Raw genomic sequence first — 21806 nt, 5'->3', positions numbered from 1 at the left:
GGAATTATCCACTCCAACTTTAATCTAAAAACATCATGAACACCTATATCTCAACAAAAAACAAATTCCTTTTTTATTTTTTTGGTTGATAATCCGTTAGTTACATTGGAGGAAAGGAGATTTTATCTCAAAATATTTCTATTGAAAACACCAAAAGGTGCCAACAAAATTCCAATTAAGAACACAGATTCACAAGTCATACTATACAATTGTTTGGCACATAAACAATTCGAACACTTCACAATAAGCTTTTAACAACTAATAATAAACGCCAAAATGCTCAGACCAATTGATTAATTACTTATTTTATAGATCACGTCTTCAGCTGCATTCGGGTTCATTCATGTTCCACAAATAAACACTTCATTAAATTACCACAAAGAGTCAATGCACTAGCAGAGACAAAGCAGAGTTGGAGGTTCATAATCATCTCTTGATTCAGTATAAGGATCATTATTTTTTTGTTTTCAAGAAGCAGCAACATCAAACTAATGCAACAAAGTTTAATTGAGAAAGATACATGACTAAAGAAAGCCGTCGTGCAATCACTTTAAAAAGTTAAATTATCTGCTTTTTGGAATGACTCTCACTCTTCAGATTGAATCTCAAAGCTGCCCGTGGCTTCTACTTATAGAGTGGTGTTGAAGGAGCTTTTGGCCATGGGTCCGGTGATCATCCTGCAAGAGCAAATCCAAATCATTGCATATAATGCTGGATTTAGTGAATTGTTCTCTGCAACAACTGTAAGAGATGCACCCCTTGCAAAGAGAAGAGAAACTTCTATCTTTTTTTTTCCCTAGTCTAATTTATTGAAAATTTTGTAAGAGCATACACCCCATGTACACAGGCAATGTACTAGGGAGGGAGAAACTTTTATCTTCCAAAAAACCAGAAATAAAAAGCTTCTTTCTATATGCTTCAATAACTAAAGGCTAATATGACACCTTTCCTTTTTAGAAATGGTACACAAAAATAGGGTATACACATAGATTTCCTTACTCCTGCTAGGTAAATTATCTGTAACCAACACCTGCTCCTGGAAGTGGCTGTCCAAGTGTTAAATTTCAGCCAAAAAACATCATGTTTTATGCATTGATATAATCTTTAAAAGCACTTGAGTGAGTTAAACAAGTCACAACATTTATTTATTTGCAGTTAATATTTCAAAAAAAAAAAAAAAAGAGGAAAAAAATTGAGAACGTCAAACAAGTTGCTTAAAGAAAACAGAGAAATTAAACAGTCTATTTCATAGGAGGGGAGAAAATTCAATACAAACCTTATACAAAGATGCTGCTGACTCAGACTGTACCGTCTGAATTGCAATATTTCCCAGTGATCGCAAAGCATCCAGTGCATCTAGGGTCAGCTGCCACCCACAAATTGCAATAGCATCACCACTGGTGCTGGAACAATAGCTACTACAACCAGCAGCTGCAACATTTCCATTCACCCAGGGGCAAAACTGGTTGTGATGGACAATTGGATCAAATTCCATGGCTTCTTCATAATTGCTTTCCCCTTTTGGAATCCCTGAAAAAGCAAATTGTGTTCATGCATCACCCATAAAAAGTAAGAGAGCACAAATCTGTAAAATCTTAAAGCTTTAACTGAAGGGGGAAAAATACATAACATTGGCAAGTGTAGTTAAATGAACTAGGTTTAATGGACAACTCAATGGCATTTTTCATTTCTGAGACTGAGATTAGGATATTACCAATTCCAACAAGGCAGAAACTAACTGAAAACCCAAAATAAAATTAAATAGAGAATGAGGAGGGCAAAAATAGTTAAAACTAATCTGGGATCTGCTTAACCACATATTCTATGCAGAAGACACATTTCTAATTACAGATTTAACATATTACAGAATCAAAAAGGTAACGCAGCACAGTTGTTTGAGTCTTAGGTCAAATGACACATATTTTGATAGTTTCCATCACAGTTCATCTAGACTACATAGGCAGGCCTGTTTTTTTCCTTTTTTGATTGGTAAGTTACACACCCAGTAGGTCTTGAACCTGCAACCTCACCCTCCACCTAATACTCATAAGGGAAGAAGGTACCACTTGAGCTAGAGCTCATTGGCAACTGCATTGGCAGGCCAATGTACATAAGATTGAATTACAATGAAGAAACTGTTTCAAAATATAGTAAAACTAAATGAAGAAATACAATCAAAACTTAATTGAAATGTATGCATACGAAAAAGAAGCAGAAGCCACATAAAAATGCTTGTTACCCATCAGGTGAGACACTCCATGCTGCTTCACGTCAATGCATGCTTGTATTAGAGGCTATGTCCATAATATGTGGATCCTTACATTTCAATTACACTGGGAAAAATTCAAATAGTGACTCAGTGAAGTGTGTATCTGTGTGTTTCTATTTGTCCAAGGTAGTTGTGTAGGTAATAAATCCCAAAATAACTGACAAGAAACAATATGACACCCGATCTGGATTTTATTACCCAAACCTGTATGTGTATATGTACATAATACACTTCTGGTTTCAACTTCCAAGGTTCAAAATCAAGCCAACAGAAATAAAAGGACCCACAATAATATTTCAATTAAAATAGTTATAAAATATGTGAAACTAGATAGGGAAACAAATCTGAATTTCTTTAATATCTAGCTCCATTGTTGGTAAAAAAAAAGTTTGTGGTCATATTCATAACCTAAGGTGTGATAAATGCATATCAACTGATCTGAATCGCCTTCAAATGACCAACCAGCTGTAAGGGCTTAGATGAGTAAAAATCAAAGCTGACCTAATGGTTACCATATCAAATTTCTGATGTCTTTTCTTCTTGGGCCTTTCTTGACTGTCTAAAACTTGAAATCCTTTTAATTTTCTTTTGGCCATTTTAAACTACATCTTGACTATCAAAACTAGGGACACAGCCAGGGGTGCATCCAACCCACCAACACAACACCTTGGGTTGGAACTATTTTTTAGTCACAGTTTTGGGTTGATAAACGCATCTAACCCGACCCATCCCAACATATTTATAAGTTTATTTTATTACACTCATTTTAATTTTTAGTTTGATTATTATTGGTATTGTGAGAATTAGTTTTGATGAATTTGGAAATTTAGAATATAATTTAGGCACATTATGTTAACTGTAATAATTTAATGGAAAAAAGGGGCTTAAATAGTTTATGAAACCCCCCCCCCCCCTTTTTTTTGCAAGGCATGAAACATTTAAGCCCCAACCTGACCCATGTGGGTTGGGTTGGTTCTTACACATGTTATAGGTTGGGTTGGTTTCATATACTATCAAAGAAGACCATGAGAGTGAAGACTAAGAACCTAAAAATGTGGATAGCAATAAAGTCACAAAATTTACCTACACCATTTGCAACTGCATAATCTAACTCTACATGCAAAGTTGTTGTAAAAGATGATTTACCAGCATTCATGACCTCTTTCTTGGTTGTTTCATAACCAGAGAACATATTAGCGTTGCAAGAAAGAGAAGGATGGGTATTGTTCTCAGGTACTAACTTGCCACTTTGACTTATCTTTTCACCACTTTCAGCAGATTCAGTCTTAGCAGAACCATCAATTTTTGAGCCACTATCAGCCCTTCCAACAGATCTAGATAACATTTCCTGGCTATCACCATGGGGATCCTCCCTATTAATTTCATCAGGGACAATCTCATCCATTAGTCCAGGATCTGGAGCAGATTCACCTGTCTGGCCCTGATTTTCAGCATCTTCTACTCTAGGTTCGACATCACCAACTACACTATCTGCTCTATGGACAGATACATCAGCACCTTGAATTTCTGCCTCATGACTAGCACACATCCCAACACTTCCTCCACTAATTCCAAAACTTAACCCGTCCCTAGCTTGAGCAGTCACAGTCTCTGCATTGAAAATCTCTTCCCCATCATTTGTACTACTAACACCCATTTCTCCTGGGACTGCAGCGGCTGGTTGGAATCCAATGCTCTGCTGAGCCTGGTTACTATAATTCAATTCCGATGTATCATTCATGTCCAGATTTCCATATACACTAGAAGAGGGGAAGTGAACATCATCGACATCTGCTGGATAATTTTCTACACTTTCCATAGAGTCATCATTTGGACTATGGCAAACAGTATCCATTGCAATGACTGATGATGCACGTGTAGAATCCCTAGCTGATTGGATCCCTATAGGTTGGTCACTTCCATATCGAAATGATGCAACTCTGTTGCCTTCTGTGTAAAGTTCAAAGCCCATTGACTGGCTAGGACCAGCACCAGATGAATCTCTATGATATGATGAACAGTTTGTATCAAAAATATCAGAGTCACGAGCACGTTTTGAAGGCCCAGCTGAATATTGTCTGCCATCTGTGACTTCATCACCATCACGATCAATGACAGTGCCTTCAACGCTATCAGCTTGTTGCATCCTTAAGTGTGGCCTATCATCTGAGCTTCCACCTTTCTCCAAGCTCCGCTTACGAGAGCTGGGACCCCGTGATTCATATGAAGCTGCACGGTCACCAACCTCACTGCCTGCAGGCTGCCCAATTATGAGGTCCCGTCCCATATCTGCTGCGTCTTGAATATTTTCAGACATCCTGCCCGATTGAGTAAAAGGTAAACCTCCTGCCATCGTAAGGTTCAAATCAACATCTGGGTTTGTCTGCAATTTTCCATCATTTGTGGTTGCAACTTCATCACGGTCTTCAGTATGTTCTCTTTCCATGTCATCAGCAGCAACCCAGCCACTAATTCCACTGGCTGCACTTACCCCACGTGTCAATCCCATTTTTTTGCTTGCATCTGGAATATCAATATTGTTGGGAGTGAACCGAGCAGGTCGAGTAACTGTTAAGAAATCCGATATCCTAACTGTGGCACCACATAAGCCACAATCAAGCAAAGGTGACCTGGACTCACATCTAGAATCCTTAACTAACACTTTACTCTTCCCAGTATCTCTTTTAGCTGCCCCAGGCAGTGGTTTCTTGCTTGATCCAGGATCCTGTGATAGATGGAGCTGAGGCTGGGTAGGGCCAACTGAATATCCATTCCTCGCCGATTGAGCAGAATGTTCTTCGCAGTCTTGAACATTTAAAAGCCATCTTGGTTCCCATCCACAGACGCTTATAAGCTTCTGGGCCTGCCAAAGGACAGAGACAAAATTAGAAATACATGAGCATGTAGATTAATGGAAAAAGTAAAGAATGAATAAGTGTTAACAGCCAGCAGAAAGCACACAAACATATCTTACCCGAGAATATAAGCACAATGCTCCATCCTGAGAGCTTTCAAGTTCTGGTATACTCTCTGGTTTAATATCTACTTCCCCTGACAGAAAGCGGTCAACCTGTGGGCCCCGAGAAACCCGCATCAGTTCAATTGCAGATGTGGCCACAATGGGAAGAGATTGAAATTGCAGAAGTCCATCACATCTATCTTTGTATCCCCCAATCAGGGCAGATTGAGGGGTTGGAGGAAACTGCACCAAGCTTTCTGGGCAGCTATTTCCCCTCCAAGGACAACTGACTTTGTGCGCAGAATCCAGCTGTTTGGCAAAGGCTTCACCAGCCTTTTGGACTTCAGCCACAAAAGAAAGAAGGAAAGAAAAGGAAAGGAAATATTAGCTAGGACAAGCTAATTCATCTGTTACTGAATCATCAAATAAAGTTCGTTTAAACAAGATGAACCAACAAATAGATAAACATATTTGAAATATGAAAATAATATCACTACAACTGGGACTAGGGAAACGAGTGCAACTACTATGACTCCCACTATGATGCAAGTTCAAGGTTGTCCTAAGGTTCGATGATTTGAAGGTTCACCCTACATAGAGTATAACTTTTTCTTTTTTGGATAAATATCCCAATAGTATAACATGAGAAGATTAAAAAAAAAAAAAAAAAAAAAAAGGAAAGACAGTAGGATAGAATTAGCTAACCTTCAGCAGGGGCCCACGATGGTAAGAACACAAAACTCAAGTATACACCACATGATTCACATTCAATTTTATCAACATCAACATTCATCCAACCCTTCTGAGCACAAGTCAATGAACTAACAGCCTGCAAGAAATCAGAAAGGAAACCATGAGAACGCCTCAAAGTTGTCTCAATTCTATATATGAAATCAAATAAAACTTTTGGAGAATTAAATGTTAATTTTTGCATGTGCTAACCATTAATTTAGAGTCTATGAGACACATTAACCAAAGCATCAAAAAGTATTCTAGATTTATAATTTACTTCAAGATATGAACAATACAATCAAAGCTACGGTCAAGAAAGGATTTCTACACAAGTTTCAAATTATAGTTTTAAGTTGCTGTTTTTTATTAAAGAGACCCATGGTCTATTGGTATCTTAGTATCATGTATTAATACAGATCGAAATTTAAACAATAGGATTAGGGACTGTTAGGAACTTAGCATGCTATGGCCAGGGACAATCCTGTGTATGTTTGTCTACTTGTTTTTGTCCAGCTCCTATTTGCTTATATCCCAAGGAGGCATGTGCAAGGGGTCAAAGTGAGCATTGCAAGTGTAACTCTATATGTAAGTCTATATATGTCTTAATAGCATTCTTGTCAGAAATTCCAGATGCACCGCTTCTTGAATATGAACTGACCTACTAAACCACGTGCAAGTAACACACAGAGGAAGCACATACAAAAGCATCATTTTACATGTTTTTTTGATAGTTAAAAAAGGGGAGGGGGGATTAGAACCCTGGATGTCTTAGTTGGAAAACCCAGGAGGTGCCAACTAGTTGAGCTACAAGGCTCTTGGTTTATACATATAGCCCACCTGCTTACAATAAACAATGTTTTAAGATAATAAATGTTCATTTTTCATTTGACTTATAGGTTTCATGCTCAATAATTAAAACTCTAATGATTATTATTGGTAATCTTAAGCATGTTCTCCATATAGTGACATCAATCAATTTTACTACATGATACAACATTTTTTAGCAAAATAAGTGTGCCACTATGCTCTCATATTGGGATTTTCATATATCTTAATCCACAAATCACAAATCACAAATAGATTTACAGACAAAATTTCATGGCCAAGCCAAGTTCAAACCTTAGGTTTCCCAAACCAATTCAAAGGCTTAAAGGTAGCCAAGCGCCTTAGTAAATCCCCTCTTTCCCATGGTCTACATGAAGGTCTTGATGATCCAAAAGCTGAACCACCAGCACTTGTGCTCAAGGAAGTCCGTGGTGGTTGTGACCCAACACATGACAAAGAAGCTGCCCTGGATCCATGACCATGACTGGAACCATCTCTACTGCCAACATTTGTAGGAACAGCAGGAGAGGATGCCCCAGCAGAACTGATATTGCATAAAATCATTAAGCTTTTTCGCAAAAGGAACGTATAAATAAATTTGAACTTGGCAAAATTCATAATCAGTGGTGTAAGAAAAGACATAGTGTCATCTACATAGACATCATTTAAACCTGAATTTACAGAGGTACAATACTCTTCTCCATGAAAATGACGTACTTTAACAAATGGCTTGCATGCAACTATAATTGCAAGGAAGGATTCATGAACTTGTAGAGACTGTTGTTAACAAAGAATGAGCATTATAAAGCATGCTATATCAGCCAAGTAGATTCAATAATGATGAGGAGGTGAAAGCTATTTTAAACCTGAATGGTGACAAGGCCCCCAATGAAACTGTTTTACCTCATCATGTCACATGAAAAGCTGGAATGTTCTCAACAGTTGATATATAATTTATAAAAAATAATAATAAGATAAAAGGTACTACTGGATCTCGTTGATATCTACAACATAACCATCCAATGCTCATGAAGTACAAGACAGTAATTTTTTTATTATAAATAATGGTATTTTATTAATCAAGTATTGGTATTTTATTAATAGAATAGATTGCTTCATACTCACGATGATGAGCACACGGTAATTTAAAAGAATTATGCACAAAAATTAAGTGACTGAAATCTAGAGGGGAATGCTATCAGTAAGACCCCATGCTCAATACAAGTCAAACAAAGTTTGAATCACCAATGATTCCAACTGGGCCATTGATCTTTCTGTATCTTCAAAAATATGGCCATTTCTCTCCTTCCACAACAGCCAAGTCAAACATAATGGGACAAGGCTCCAAATTGAACAATGATATTAAAACATAGATACAAGTAGATGCTCAAGCTCCAGAGAAATCAATCCTCATATATTGAGATACGCATGCAATGAAAAAATATTAATTAGACAACTCTCCTTTAGCAGTTCAATTTTTTCTTCTACTATAAAAAATTCCTGTTTCTTTTGTCCAAAATACCCACATCAGCCATGGCTACTAGAGGACCAAGCAATCTTCCCCGAACTATTCACACCACTTATAAGATGCTACTAGGATTGTGTATAAGAACTTAAGCATCTCCTAGAAACAAGAGCAAACCTTCTTAGTGAACTGGAAGCATATGAAAATGCAACAAACCATGTCCTCATTATAACTTTAACTATACAAATTCTAACTGCAGTTTAATCCCGCAGCAAATTCTTTAATGTGGCAAAGCTGCAAAGAAAAGAAAATAACCCAAGAACTAAAGGTAGCCCTAGGATAGGACTGAAAGTTAATTTGCAGGTGTTATTAAAAGGTATTCCTGGAGTATGGTAATTGGTGCTCCCTCCTCTCACATTCATGGTGGGATCTACCATGAATGTGAGAGGAGGGAACACCATGTCAATGCACTCCGGGAGTACCTATTATAATTTTTCGATTAATAGATGCTTGTGACTGATTTTAACCACATAACATTGTGTATGTAACTTCAGAGTTAAATGATGATCTTGAGACCAATTCTACATCACAAACTGATTTTTCTCCAAAAGTGTTTCCATAGACTTCTTCAAAAGATTGACTTTTTCTTCTCCCCTTAATAATCTTGTGTTGTGAAAGCCTTGGCAGCCTCATTTCAAAGAGCTAGGCCCAGATTCCTTGAGAAACATTTGAAGATGGTGTTAAAGCATCAAAATCACTCACCTTCAACTTGTGGTTGATTTACTGCTTTCTCATCAAACCTAAGGGAGCTCAAAGAACTCAAAACCATTCTATCAATAGTCTAGAAATAGTATGGACAAAAGTTTCTCACCAAAATATAGTTGAAAGGCATCACATATGTTCTAGAAATATCTAACAGTTAGCTATGACCTAAAGATTCATTTTCTCATTTCTTTTTCTCTAAAATTACAGGAATAACCAAATTATTTGAAAAACTATGAGGAAGATGTGGATATTGTCACTAATTTAACAAACCCTTAAGGCAGNTATTGAAGCACAGACACAGATATGGGCACGGGTGCAACACGGCAACAATGCTTTAAAAAATTAGGATACAAGTACAACAGGGATATGTAAATGAATTAATTATTTAATATACTTTTATGTTTATTTTAAATATTGTTAAGCATTTATTTTTTCATATAATGTTAAATATATCAATTTAAGAGCAATAAAAGATAATAAAGTGAATTCTTGACTAATATATTATATTTAGAAATTAGAATACAAACAAAGAATATGATCTAAAAGAGTAAATAAAAGATAACTAGATAAGTGTTCATGATTAAAACTAAAAAGAAATAAAAGATAAGTGTTGCTCCTGTGCAGTGTAGTCAAAGGCAAGCCAGGTGCTTGCCTAGGTGCCTGAGCAAGTCAAGGCGCCACTAAGGCACCTTAAAGGCTCTAAGGCAAGGCACCTTTAGTGAGGCGCTCAACTTTAGAGCCTAGGTGAGCAAGGCAACCGCCTTAAGCCATGAAAAAGGTGCTAAGGCGAGAACCTCAAGTTTTTTTTTTTTTTTTTTTTTTTTTAATTTTTAATTTTTTTTTTTATAGAAGTTTGTTGTGAAACCTATTTTTAGATTATTAATTTCAAAAGCATGTTATAAAACCTATTGTTAGTTAAATTATTTTACAAATTTGTTTTGTAAGACTTATTGTTATATAGAAGCTTGTCGTAAACCGTATTGTTAGAACTAAGTAATAGAGCCTAAACCACGTTAATCCTATTTTGAAATAATTTGATAGACCAAATTTCTTCACACTAGACATTGAAAAACACTTCATTATAATATTATAATACACCAGGTACATATGATTTAAGTTCTATATGTACAATAAATATATTAAGAATTTGGTGCCTCACTTTACTCAGGCTAGCGCCTTTTTGTCGCCTCACGCCTCGGGCAATACAAGGCCTTGGAGCCTTAAGGTCGCCTTTCGCCTTTGACTACCTTGCTCCCGTGTCCCGCAATTTTTCAAAAAAAAAAAAAAAGATACGACTGAGACATAGGTGCAAAAATGTCCTAGATGTGTCCCATGTCTGATGCGGGTACAGCACCCAAAATGAAGTGTCCATACTTTCTAGGCACTGAGTGAGTTGACACTTTTGCCTAGATTGCCAACCACAATCAACTTTCGCCGTGGAAAAGCTCAAATACCGGTTATTCATCTCCCTCTGCTTCAATACTTCCATGTCTGTATGGTCATATACCAAGCATTCCACATAAGGCAACATTTACTACTGCTCCCCCCCTCCCTTCCTCAAACTCTCTTCTTCGCCAGCTCTCTCTCAAACTGATCTCTCATTCTTTTTAATTTTGTATCTCAGGATTTTTTTTTCTTTCAAATTTTTACAAATTAGGGGTTTTCTCTTTTCCCAAAAGCTTAAGCTTTGGAAAAATCAATAATTTAACACGGTATCAGAGCAAGAGATCCTGAGTTCGATCATTGTCTTCACTCTACCTCCCATTTAAAATGTTAAAAATCTCACATGTTGGGCCTCACCTATTAAAAGAGAGTTTGAGCCTACAAGTGAGGGTTAAGTGATTAAACTCACCATTTCTTAATAGCTTAAGCTTTTGAGAGAATCGGTAATTTAACCGTCATTATTTGTATAGTTGCAAAAGCTTAAGCTATTAAGCTATTACCGATACAGTTTTAAGCCCCCAACTTCAACTAAACCACAAGCATGCACACAGGCAGGTGTACATTTCCCTATATAGTATATACACACCAATACAACTTGCCCAATAAGGAACACTACATTGTTTACAGTTTTGGAACCAACCCCCCCCCCCCCCCCAAAACTTCAACTAAACCACACACATACACATCAGTAACCCAATTAAGCTTCACACACCAAATAATTGACAAAGCTAAACCCAAGTTTCCTATTTTCCTAACCCCCACATCTACAGCTCCAAAATGCATGCCAGACCTCGAATTCAACTCCCATTTCCTTTCCTCCACTTCCTCGGCCACCAAACAGAGCTCTACCAATCCCTTTGCACAAACAACAAAAACCCTAAATTTACATCTCACTGAGCTAAATTTCAAAAAACCCTAATTTCATTCAATTCCATAGAATTCAAACACAAAACCAAAAATTGAAATCACAGAGTGAGAGAGAGTAGGGTACCTCGCAGCAGGAGCAGGATCAATGGTCCCTCCAGAGCTGATAACCTCCTCTCTCATCATCTCTATGCTCTGCTTTGGTTTTGCCCCGCTTTGGCGTTTGCCCCCCAAAATTTTCGAGGCGAGTGAAAAATATGAACGAGATTATGAGGGAGAGTGGCGTGAGTGTGCTATTTATAGCTAGAATATAGTTAACATGCGAGTCAAAAGCTCAATCTTTGATGACGTGGATTTCGAATTCGGATTCGGGTTGTATGATTCGGGTCTACGAGGAGGCGTTTTTTTTTTTTTTTTTTTTTTTTTTTTTTTTTTTTTTTTTTAATGTCATTACACGAAGGTGTGTGTTTAAAGGATGAATTTTGGAATCTTGAGAATATGCTCAAAAAAAAAAAAAATTTATGGGGGTTCTCTCAAGGGGTGTGTGTATGAATGAGTTGAGTCCAATTAAACGATTTTTTTCAACTCAATTAGAGTTTGTTAGATTGAGAAATTTTTAATCCAATTGACGTTGAGTTGGGTTGGAGTTAGGGTTAGGTAGGTGAGTTGTGGTTACATGTTTCATGTTGTGTAAAAAATTGAACTTTCATTAATTATTATTTAATTAATTTTTTAATGAATTATTATAATTAATATAATGTGACTAAATTATGTTGTAAATTTTCAAACATATCAAAACTAATGTTTAAAATACCAAAAAAAATCATATTAGAAAATTAAAATGATGGCAATAAAATAAATTTTTATATACGGTAAGTTAGGTTGGATAGATGGGTTTAAAAAACTATTAACCCAAGCCTAACCAACCTGAGAGTCAAAATAAAATTCTAATTCAATCCGACCACAAACCCATGAATACTAATCTTAGACGTTGAGTTGAGTTAGTTTTGTTAGGTCGATGAATTAGATGCACACTTACTTCTTATGAAATGTGAGAATTTTAATTCTCTAACTTGCTAGATTAGAAATATCAATTCGTGAATATCTTTTATTTGTGAAAACTACTAATAAGACATTGAAATTCCTATTTTTTTCCCTTCCCCCACCCAATAAAGCTTACTAGAAGAACTTAATTTTAAATAAAAATATTTATTTTTATCCAAATAAGATGTTTATCAATGTTCAAGGGTGTTTTTATAATTTTAGAAAATGTCAATAATGGCCAGATTATATACTCTTTCGTTGCTAAATAAATATGCAAAGTATTATTTTAAGTTATCAAAAAATCATTTTTCATATATAATTTTGTCTATAAATATCATTTTTCTAGATTTCTTATTCTTATGAGTTTAGAATTTTGAGTATCTATAATTTTGAGTATTTGAAAATTTTAAACCATTAAACAAATCCTTAGAAGGAAAATAGGTGAAATAAACTAAAATAAACTACTTAGGTAAAAGGTATATATTGATTAGTAAAGATAAAAGAAAATTGAAGGGATGAAAAAGGAATACAAGGATGAAGTGGAAGGAGGCCAAAGGGGGGAAAAAGAAAAATGAATGAAGGCATATGTAAATTTGTAGGCCAAAATATTAGTTTCGTTCCTGAATTTTTTTATGGATTTCTTTTTTGGTTTCTTGACTTTAAAATTCTCATTTTTCGTCTTTAAACTATTGAAAATTTTTCACTCCTTATCCTTAAAAAAATAAATAAATAAATTATTATCTCCAAATTATTTTTTTAAGTTCATTTTTTCCCTATTTTCCCCCTTAAACTATTGAAAAATATCTTTGCAAAATTTAAGGATGAAAAACGAACTTATAAAATTTTAGAAATGAAAAAATGAATTTATGCAAACTTTAGAGAGTCTTTAGAGGCTGTAAAGGTCACATAGTTTCCAATCTCAATGGAGAGTCTTTAGACTCCTTGCTATCTTTTTTTTTTTTTTTGGATAAACAGTCCGTTCAAACTTTCATTAACTTGAAATAGAAATACAATGGACTACGTCCATTTGAACTTGAGCAACAATACTAGGTGGAGTATCCTCCACCCAGATATTACATACATTCAGAAATTTGGCCTGCATAGCCATGATATGAGTTGCAATATTGCCACTCTTACGGGTATGGTTATCCTCCCAAGCATTGAACTTCCTCAAATCCTCCAAAATTCCTTTAGCCACTTTTCTTATAGAACTTGGCATTCCACTCTATTTCGCTAGGAAGTTTATCACCAACAGCGCATTACTTTCAACAATGATTTCTTTTAATCCAAGGTCCCACGCGAGTGCCACACCTTCCTAAACTGCCTTTGCTTCAGCTTCCAATCCACCCAGAGGCAGCCCAAACTTCTTGCTCAGTGCTCCCATTATTTCACCTCTTTCGTTTCCGATAACCACCTCGACGCCACAGCACTTAATATCATCAAAAGTTGCCTCGTCAGTGTTAATTTTGTACTAGCCCTGTTTTGGTGGCTTCCACATTACCGCTTCAGGTATAGTAGTAGTTTCCACGTATATGTTTGCATCTTTGTATTCCTTTAAATAGTCTGCGGCTTCCTTCACAATCACCTCATGGCTTTTGCATTGTCCTCCATGTCTCACTTAGTTTCTGTTGTTCCAAAGCCCCCACACAGTAGTTGCAAACAACTCCCAGTTGACCCCTACATACCTATTTTTGATTTCCCACACAATATCAATCAAATCACTTGGGGCGTCACTAAAACAAGGAAGTTTTAACTTGGTATTGCACCACATAGCTTCAACCATTTTGCAGCTCCACAAGGCGTGTCCCGAAGATTCTCCCAACCCACAAATGTCGCACCCTCCTTCCTTGCCAATTCCACGTGCTTTCAGGCTTAATTTGCTGGGCAGTATGTTTTTACATGCTCTCTAGAAAAGATGTTTGATTTTGTTTGGGCAATTCAAGCGCCAAGCAATCTTCCAAATATCCCTCATCCCTGTGCTATCTGAGATGCCCCCTTCCTCCCCTCTACACCCTTCTACTTTCAGCACTTTTTGGGCCACATTGTATGCGCTTTTTACTGTGAATCTTCCATTTAAGGTCAAAGCCCATATAAGGGAGTCTTTTGGAAGTCTAGCACTGATAGGAATACTCAGAATCAATTCAGCCTCATGAGGAAGGAACGTGTTTCTTACTTTTCCCACATCCTAACCCCTCCTATGTACATCCACCAAGCTCGACACCAACTCCATTCCCAAGTGGGTTCTGACCGGGCTTGTCACTTTGAATGATTTTGGGGATGGAATCCACCTATCCTTCCGAATCCAAACACCTCTCCTGTTTCCTATGCACCATCTAGATCCACTGTCAACCACCTTTTTCACTGTCCATATGCTTTTTCATGCATAGGAAGGCCTACTTCCCAACTCCACCACACTAACCACACTATTCGGGAAATATTTCGCTTTAAGCACTCTATGGACAAGAGAATTAGGATTTTGCTACATTCTCCACCATTTTTTAGCCAATAGCGCCAGATTGAAAGCTTTTAAATCCCTAAATCTCATCCCTCCTTTCGCCTTTGGAGTGCACAACCTCTCCCATGAGATCCAAGCCATTTTCCTTTCTTTATCTTTTTGGCCCCACCAAAAGTTTCACATTAAGGCGTTCAGCTCTTTGCACAACATGTCCGAGAGTTTAAAACAACTCATCGTATACGTTGGCATTGCTTGAGCAACCGCCTTAATGAGAATTTCCCTACTGGCATGAGAAAGCAGCTTACCCTTCCAACAAGCTATTTTTCTCCCCACTTGGTCCTTGATTCAATTGAAAGCCTTTCTTTTTCCCCTCCCCACAAGCGGTGGTAGCCCCAAATACTTTTCATGGTGCTAGACAACTCTAGCACCATACTTCTCCTTCACATGTTCCTTAATCTCCCTGCTAGTGTTCTTGCTAAAATAAAGAGAGGTTTTTTCCTTATTAAGATTCTGTCCCGAATCCCCTTCATAATCCTCAAGTACTTTTAAAACCCTATCACATTCCTCCCTTGTGGCTCTACAAAACACTATGCTATCGTCAGCAAACACCATATGAGTAATGCTTGGAGCTCTTTACTAACAGCAATCCCCTTTAAATTCCCCTCCCTTTCCTCCTTTTTGATCATCGTCGATAGACCTTCGGCACATAATAAGAACAAGTAAAGAGATATAGGGTCACCTTGGTGTAACCCCCTTGATGGGGTAATCTTCCCTTTTGGTTTGCCATTGATCAGCACAGAGTAGGACACCGTAGTTATACACATCATTATTAGAGATATCCACCTTTCATGGAAATCCATCTTCCTAATCATAGCTTCCAAGTACACCCATTTGACTTTGTCATACGCCTTGCTCATGTCAAGCTTTATGGCCATAAGAGCTTCCTTCCCTTTTTTTTCTTTGATAAATGCAATTCATGGTTTTGAAGGCTACAAGCAAGTTATCGGTAATAAGTCTACCAGAGACAAAAGCACTCTGCGACTCATCAATCACTGCACCCAACACTCTTTTCAATCTATTAGCAAGAACCTTAGAGATTAGTTTATACACCACATTACACAAACTTATTGGCCTAAATTCTGTAATTTTTTGGGATAAGGCATATATATGTTTCATTCAGACTACACGACATCCTACCCGAATTTAGAGAAGAAAGAACACAATCGACCACTTCTGACCCAACAATATTCCAATAGTGTTTAAAGAAGATTGGTGACATACCATCCGATCTGGGAACTTTTGTTGGGTGCATTTGCTTTAAGGCATACCACACTTCCTCAGCCTTGAAATTCGCAAGTAGTTCTTCATTCATGTCTGTAGAAACCTAGGTAGTTATTGAACTCAAGCTAGCCTCAAAACAAGTTGGCTGGTCGGACTTGTAAATGGTTTCAAAATAACCCAAAATGGTTCGCTCGATTTCCTCTTTATCTTCCTGCCAAACCCTATGCAGATCTTGCAGCCCAACAATCCAATTTTTCCTCTGTCTTTGGCTCGCGGTAGCATGGAAGAACTTTGTGTTTTTATCACCCCATTTTAACCAAAGAGTTTTGGACCTTTGATTCCACATCATTTCTTCTATAACTTGAATCTCATTAATCTCCTTTCTCACCCTCTTAATCTCCTTTGGATTCCCATGTAAGCTATCCCATAACTCCAACTGTTAAAGTTTCTCCTTTTTTTGTTTCAGCATCTTATTAACATTCCCAAACTCCATCTAGTTCCATTTTTGCAGTTGTTCCTGGCATCTTTTAATTCTACCCCTTATGCCACCTTTTAAATCCATATGATCCAATTCCCAAGCCCCCTCTATTATTTCTCTGCATCTTTCATCCCTTGTCCACATTGCTTCAAAAAGAAACGTTTCCTCCCTTGTTTTTTGGGCTGTTTGCGTGTGAGAGAGAGCATTAAGATAAGAAATGGACATCGCTACATGCCTCACTCTCGCCTCAGGGAATAATCTCAACCAATCCTCATTCGCAACCATTCTGTCAAGCCTAATCTTAGTGTGCTGCTCCCTATCCCGCCCATTGCACCATGTGAACTTCTGTCCAATGAAGCCTAAATCACATAGCTCACATCGATTCAAACAGTCCCTAAACTCCGCCATCTGTTTAGCATCTTTGTCCAACCACCCTATTTTCTCATTTGACTGTATAATTTCATTAAAATCACCAAACACTATCCATGGCATAGTATACTGATTTTTAAGGAATTCCAACAATTACCACGAGATAAAACGTTTACCTTAATCGGGGTGCCCATAGAAACCCGTTGCTCTCCATGGAATTGGTGCCGAGCTCGAATGGACTTCCACATCTATATGGGAGTTTGAACAGCTTCTAAGTCTGATATCTGAGCCTTCCTCCACATCATCGCTAGCCCTCCACTTTTTCCATCACTAGGAACCGTAATGCCCTGTGTATACTCCAATTTATTTATAATTCCCTTCATTTTGCTCTCCCCTGTCTTCGTTTCTGTTAAGAAGACCAGCAATGGGTCCTTTGTTCTCACCTTATCAGCGAGAGTCCGAACTGCCAAGGCCGACCCCATGCCTCGACAATTCCATGCCAGGATTGTCATGAGGCTCGGCGGTGCTGCCTTGCAGCAACCGCCTCTCCACCAACCATCGTCGTATCAACATTAGAGCTACAACTAATTTGTTTACCTTCATTTCTCCTATCTTTTCTGCGTTTTGTATCTAGCACATTTGGGTTTAAGTCACTTAAAGGGGTTTGGCCCTCACACTTCAAGCTTTTAGGCCCTTTTTCCTCCCCTTTTGATTCCTTTTTAACCTCTCAGGCCAAACGTTTCCAGTGCTTACTGTTTTGGCCCAATTTTTCCTTAGTTCACCCCTTTGTTTCATCATAAACTATGGCCAAAGGACCTGATTCGGTCTTCAAGCCCATAGGACCAAAAGGCCCATTTTTTACCTCTAACTTTGGCACTAGATTTTCTTTCATCATTACTTTTTCCCTCTGATCAATACTTTTGTCCCATGTCATGCTCTCTATCCCATTTGTCTGAGATTTGGCTTGGACCGATGCATCATTTCCTAAAACCATCATCTTCTCTTCTTTCTTTTCAGCCATCCCATCGCCTATCCCATTTTCGTGTATAATTCTGATGCTATCACACCTTCCCCAGCCTGAGCTTTCTGTTGTGTCAGCGGGTTCTTCTCCAAGGTTTGCTTTCTCGAGCCATGAGCCTCACCCATGCCCACTAAGATTTCATTTGCATTAATAGTCACCTTCCTTCTTTTCGGTTCAGCTCCGAGGCCCCACCATCTTGTATCTGCGTCCGCTCCTCTTCCCATACCCGTTTTGTTTTGTTCTTGCACATATCTCCTTGTGATGTCGCCTCTCATCCATGCACCATACTATAGCACTTCCCCCTCTGTGCTCTTGTTTTCAGCATCATTTTCTAGGCAATCTTTTAGAGCGTGGTTCAGCAAACCGCACCGGTAGCAGAAGTTAGGCAACCTCTCATACTTGAAATTGACCCACCTACTTTCCCCACCTTCCACTGTGATCTTTTTACCTCTAACCAACCTTTTGGTCACGTCTAAACGCACCTTCACCCTCAAGCACATCTCCCATTGAACCCCAAACTCCTGGACATCTATCTCCAACACCTCACCCAGCTTGGTACCAATTGCTAGGCCTATTTCCTTCGTTCTACAGTTCAGGGGAAGGTTGAAAAATTGGACCCAAAAAGGTGCCTACCTGATCTCAACCTCCTTCGGGGTAAATTTCCCATCGAACTCTTGGAGTAGAACCAACTGCTTTTCATAACTCCATGGGCACATATCCAAAACTTTTTTCTTGTCCCTACCATCCCCAAATTCCACCAAGAATAAATCCTCATCAATTTCAGAAATTTGGACACCCTTGTTGGGTTTCCAAAGCATTCTCATGTTTTTTCTAAGTGCCCCAATGCTTATATTTTTGTGAGCTAAGATCTTCATTAACACACAATTCTTCCCTATCTCCCTTGCTGCTTTGGTACAATTGAAATCAATCTCAATTCCTTCACCCTCTTCCTTTGTAAATGACAGTTTACTCCACAACCTTTCAAGCTCCTCTGCCATTCTACTCCTCTACTTGATTCTACCACTATGTTGAGTAAGGAAAGACTCCTCTCAGAGAGAGAGAGGACCACCACACACCCTTACTCAGGGGGGTACACTATCTCTTGCAAATGGCTACAAGATTACACCCTGCTTCTACATGCACTCAAGCACGAGAGGCCCGACTCCTCACTATCTGACTTATCACTCAGAGTCACCTTCATGACTTTTTGCTTATAGTTTGAACACTCTACATGAATATATTCAAAGTTAGAGCACTCATGGCATTTGATAGTTTGAGTATTATTCTCTTTCTTTCTCTAGGGGTTCTTCCTTATTTTCACCCTTTCTAACCTTGAAGAATTTTCTAAACTTCTTGACAAGGAACCTTAGGTCATCATCTTAATAGTTTATTGTCATAAGACGAATCACTAGCCTTTCCCTCTCTATAGTTTTCATTATAGACCTATTCATTTTAGGTTGAGGCTAAGTAAGCCCATAGGTTTGAAGTGAACCCACTAACTCCTTTATAATTAGTCAAGGTCGTTGCTTTCCTCAATAACTGTGACTTTTCAGTTTGTATGATTCGGGTCTACGTGGAGGCTCCTTTTTTTAATTGCATTACATGTAGGTGTGTGTTTAACTATTTATATGATGAATTTTGGAATCTTGAGAATATGCTCAAAAAAAGAATATTGGAATTTTCTCGAGGGCGCGTGCATGAATCGAGTTGAGTCTAGTTGGACCATTTTTTTCAACTCAATTAGAGCTTGTTAGATTGAGAAATTTTTAATCCAATTGACGTTGAGTTGGGTTGGAGTTAGGGTTAGGTAGGTGAGTTGTGGTTATATGTTTCGTGTTGTGTAAAAAATGAACTTTCACTAATTATTATTTTATTAATTTTTTAATGAATTATTATAATTAATATAATGTGACTAAATTATATTGCAAATTTTCAAATTTATCAAAACTAATGCTTAAAATATCAAAATAAATCAAACTAGAAAATTAAAATGATGGTAATAAAATAAATTTTTATATATGGTAGGTTGGGTTGGATAAATGGGTTGAAAAAACTATCAACCCAAGCCTAATCAACCTGCGAGTCAAAATAGACGTTGAGGTGAGTTAGTTTTGTCAAGTGAATGAATTAGATGCACACTTACTTCTTATGAAATGTGAGAATTTTAATTCTCTAGCTTTTTTGATAGAAATATCAATTCGTGAATATCTTTTATTTGTGAAAATTACTAATAAGACATTGAATTTTTTTTTCCCTCCCCCCCCCCAAAAAAAAAAAAAAATTTACTAGATGTACTTAATTTTAAATAAAAATATTTATTTTTTTCCAAGTAAGATGTTTATCAATGTTCAAGGTTGTTTTTATAATTTTAAAAAATGTTCATAATGGCCAAATTATATACTCTTTCATTGCTAAATAAATATGCAAAGTATTATTTTAAGTTATTAAAAAAATCATTTTTCATATATAAATTTGTCTATAAATATCACTTTTCTAGATTTCTCTTATGAGTTTAGAATTTTGAGGCTCATCATTTTTAGTGATGGTGAACCAAAAATTGGACTATCTTCAGTTCGTCCATAGTGTCGTCCAAGTCCAAAAAAATTATCCCAATATAAGAAGGTCGTCCATCAGAGAAGCACCTGGACGACCTCTCAACACTTAGAAATTTTTAGAATGAATTTGTGTTCAAAAACTTATAATTCGGGTCACATTCTACTATTTTGAAGTATGAGCAAAATCCTTGTTCATCGCAATAACTTCCCACTAAATTCCTAACTTCTAATGGAGGTTGTAAAAGATAAGACTGAACCTTCTAACTTCTATAGCAATTGTGGAGGTTAAGTCCAAATCTTCTAACTTTCATACACATTGAGGAAGTTACTAAACAAGTAACCATTCCAAATCTCACTATAAAAAGACTCATCCATATCAAATGAAGGTAAGTTTCCACCACTCCTGAAGTTGAAATTCTTGAGTTCTAGAGAGAAAACTAACTTAAACATCAGAGGGTTCTTGGCCGGTTCACCCCGGTCACCTTTGATCTTGTGTTTCTTTCTTTTTAGCCCTTCCAAGCAACCACAAGCCCATTGAAGCCCGGAGCATTCAGCCTACTGATTTTCTGTGCATCATCATTTAGTATTTAAAATTTTAAACCATTAAATAAATCCTTAGAAGAAAAATTGGTGAAATAAACTAAAATAAACTACTTAGGTAAAAGGTAAATGTTGATTAGTAATAGATAAAAGAAAATTGAAGGGATGAAAAAGAAATAGGAGGATGAAGTGGAGGGAGGCCAGAGGGGGAAAAAAGAAAAATGAATGAAGGCATATGTAAATTTGTAGGCTAAAATATTATTTTCGTCCTTGAATTTTTATGGATTTCTTTTTTGTTTCTTAACTTTAAAATGTTCATTTTTTGTTCTTAAACTACTGAAAATGTTTCACTCCTTATCCTAAATTTTTTTTAAATATATATTATCTCCAAATTTTTTTTTTAAGTTCATTTTTTCCCTATTTTCTTCCTTAAACAAAACTATTGAAAAATATCTTTGCAAAATTTAAAGATGAGAAACCAATTTTAAAAATTTTAGAAATGAAAAAACTTTAGTAATCAGCTTTCCCTCTTTTAATCCCTCAAACTTTTGTGTAAATGTTCTCAAAAAAAAAAAAACTTATGTGCAAATTCATTTTGGCGGCTTGAAAAAGGGTTTCGCCTTCCGTTTTTTTTTTTTTTTCCCTTCCTTTTCTCCTTTAGCTCCTTCCCCACCCCTCTCCCAACGCCCTTCTCTCTGTCATTATTTCCTCTATCCTACTTTCACCCCTTTTCCATTCCTT

The 21806-nt window shown here is 37.0% G+C and overlaps 2 protein-coding genes across 2 annotated transcripts; both read right to left on the bottom strand.

Moving 5' to 3' along the window:
* Window positions 1-289: 289 nt before the first annotated feature.
* LOC112032955 (uncharacterized) lies at window positions 290-11604 on the bottom strand. Its single transcript, XM_065763968.1, has 7 exons — window positions 11450-11604; window positions 7080-7329; window positions 5934-6057; window positions 5244-5569; window positions 3416-5132; window positions 1277-1530; window positions 290-677 (listed from the first exon to the last, which is right to left on the bottom strand). Exons 1-7 carry the CDS (start codon window positions 11506-11508, stop codon window positions 606-608), a joined length of 2802 nt encoding a protein of 933 aa, XP_065620040.1. The 5' UTR covers window positions 11509-11604; the 3' UTR covers window positions 290-605.
* Window positions 11605-18257: 6653 nt separating this feature from the next.
* On the bottom strand, window positions 18258-18968 carry LOC112032948 (uncharacterized). Its single transcript, XM_024065714.1, has 2 exons — window positions 18604-18968; window positions 18258-18555 (listed from the first exon to the last, which is right to left on the bottom strand). Exons 1-2 carry the CDS (start codon window positions 18966-18968, stop codon window positions 18258-18260), a joined length of 663 nt encoding a protein of 220 aa, XP_023921482.1.
* Window positions 18969-21806: the final 2838 nt, after the last annotated feature.

The sequence above is a fragment of the Quercus suber genome, unplaced genomic scaffold (genome assembly GCF_002906115.3).
Source record: "Quercus suber isolate HL8 unplaced genomic scaffold, Cork oak 2.0 scaffold_535, whole genome shotgun sequence".
NCBI lineage: Eukaryota > Viridiplantae > Streptophyta > Magnoliopsida > Fagales > Fagaceae > Quercus > Quercus suber.
Note: the sequence above shows the minus strand (reverse complement) of the source record. Positions and strands in the feature narration are given on the sequence as shown.

Coding starts and splice junctions, on each gene's coding strand:
- LOC112032955 (XM_065763968.1), bottom strand. CDS start 11,508: ATGATGAGAGAGGAGGTTATCAGCTCTGGAGGGACCATTGATCCTGCT. Junction 6,058..7,079: donor ATTGGTTTGGGAAACCTAAG/GTTTGAACTTGG, acceptor GATTTCTTGCAG/GCTGTTAGTTCATTGACTTG. Junction 5,570..5,933: donor ATCGTGGGCCCCTGCTGAAG/GTTAGCTAATTC, acceptor TTGTGGCTGAAG/TCCAAAAGGCTGGTGAAGCC.
- LOC112032948 (XM_024065714.1), bottom strand. CDS start 18,968: ATGGCAGAGGAGCTTGAAAGGTTGTGGAGTAAACTGTCATTTACAAAG. Junction 18,556..18,603: donor CCGAAGGAGGTTGAGATCAG/GTAGGCACCTTT, acceptor CCTGAACTGTAG/AACGAAGGAAATAGGCCTAG.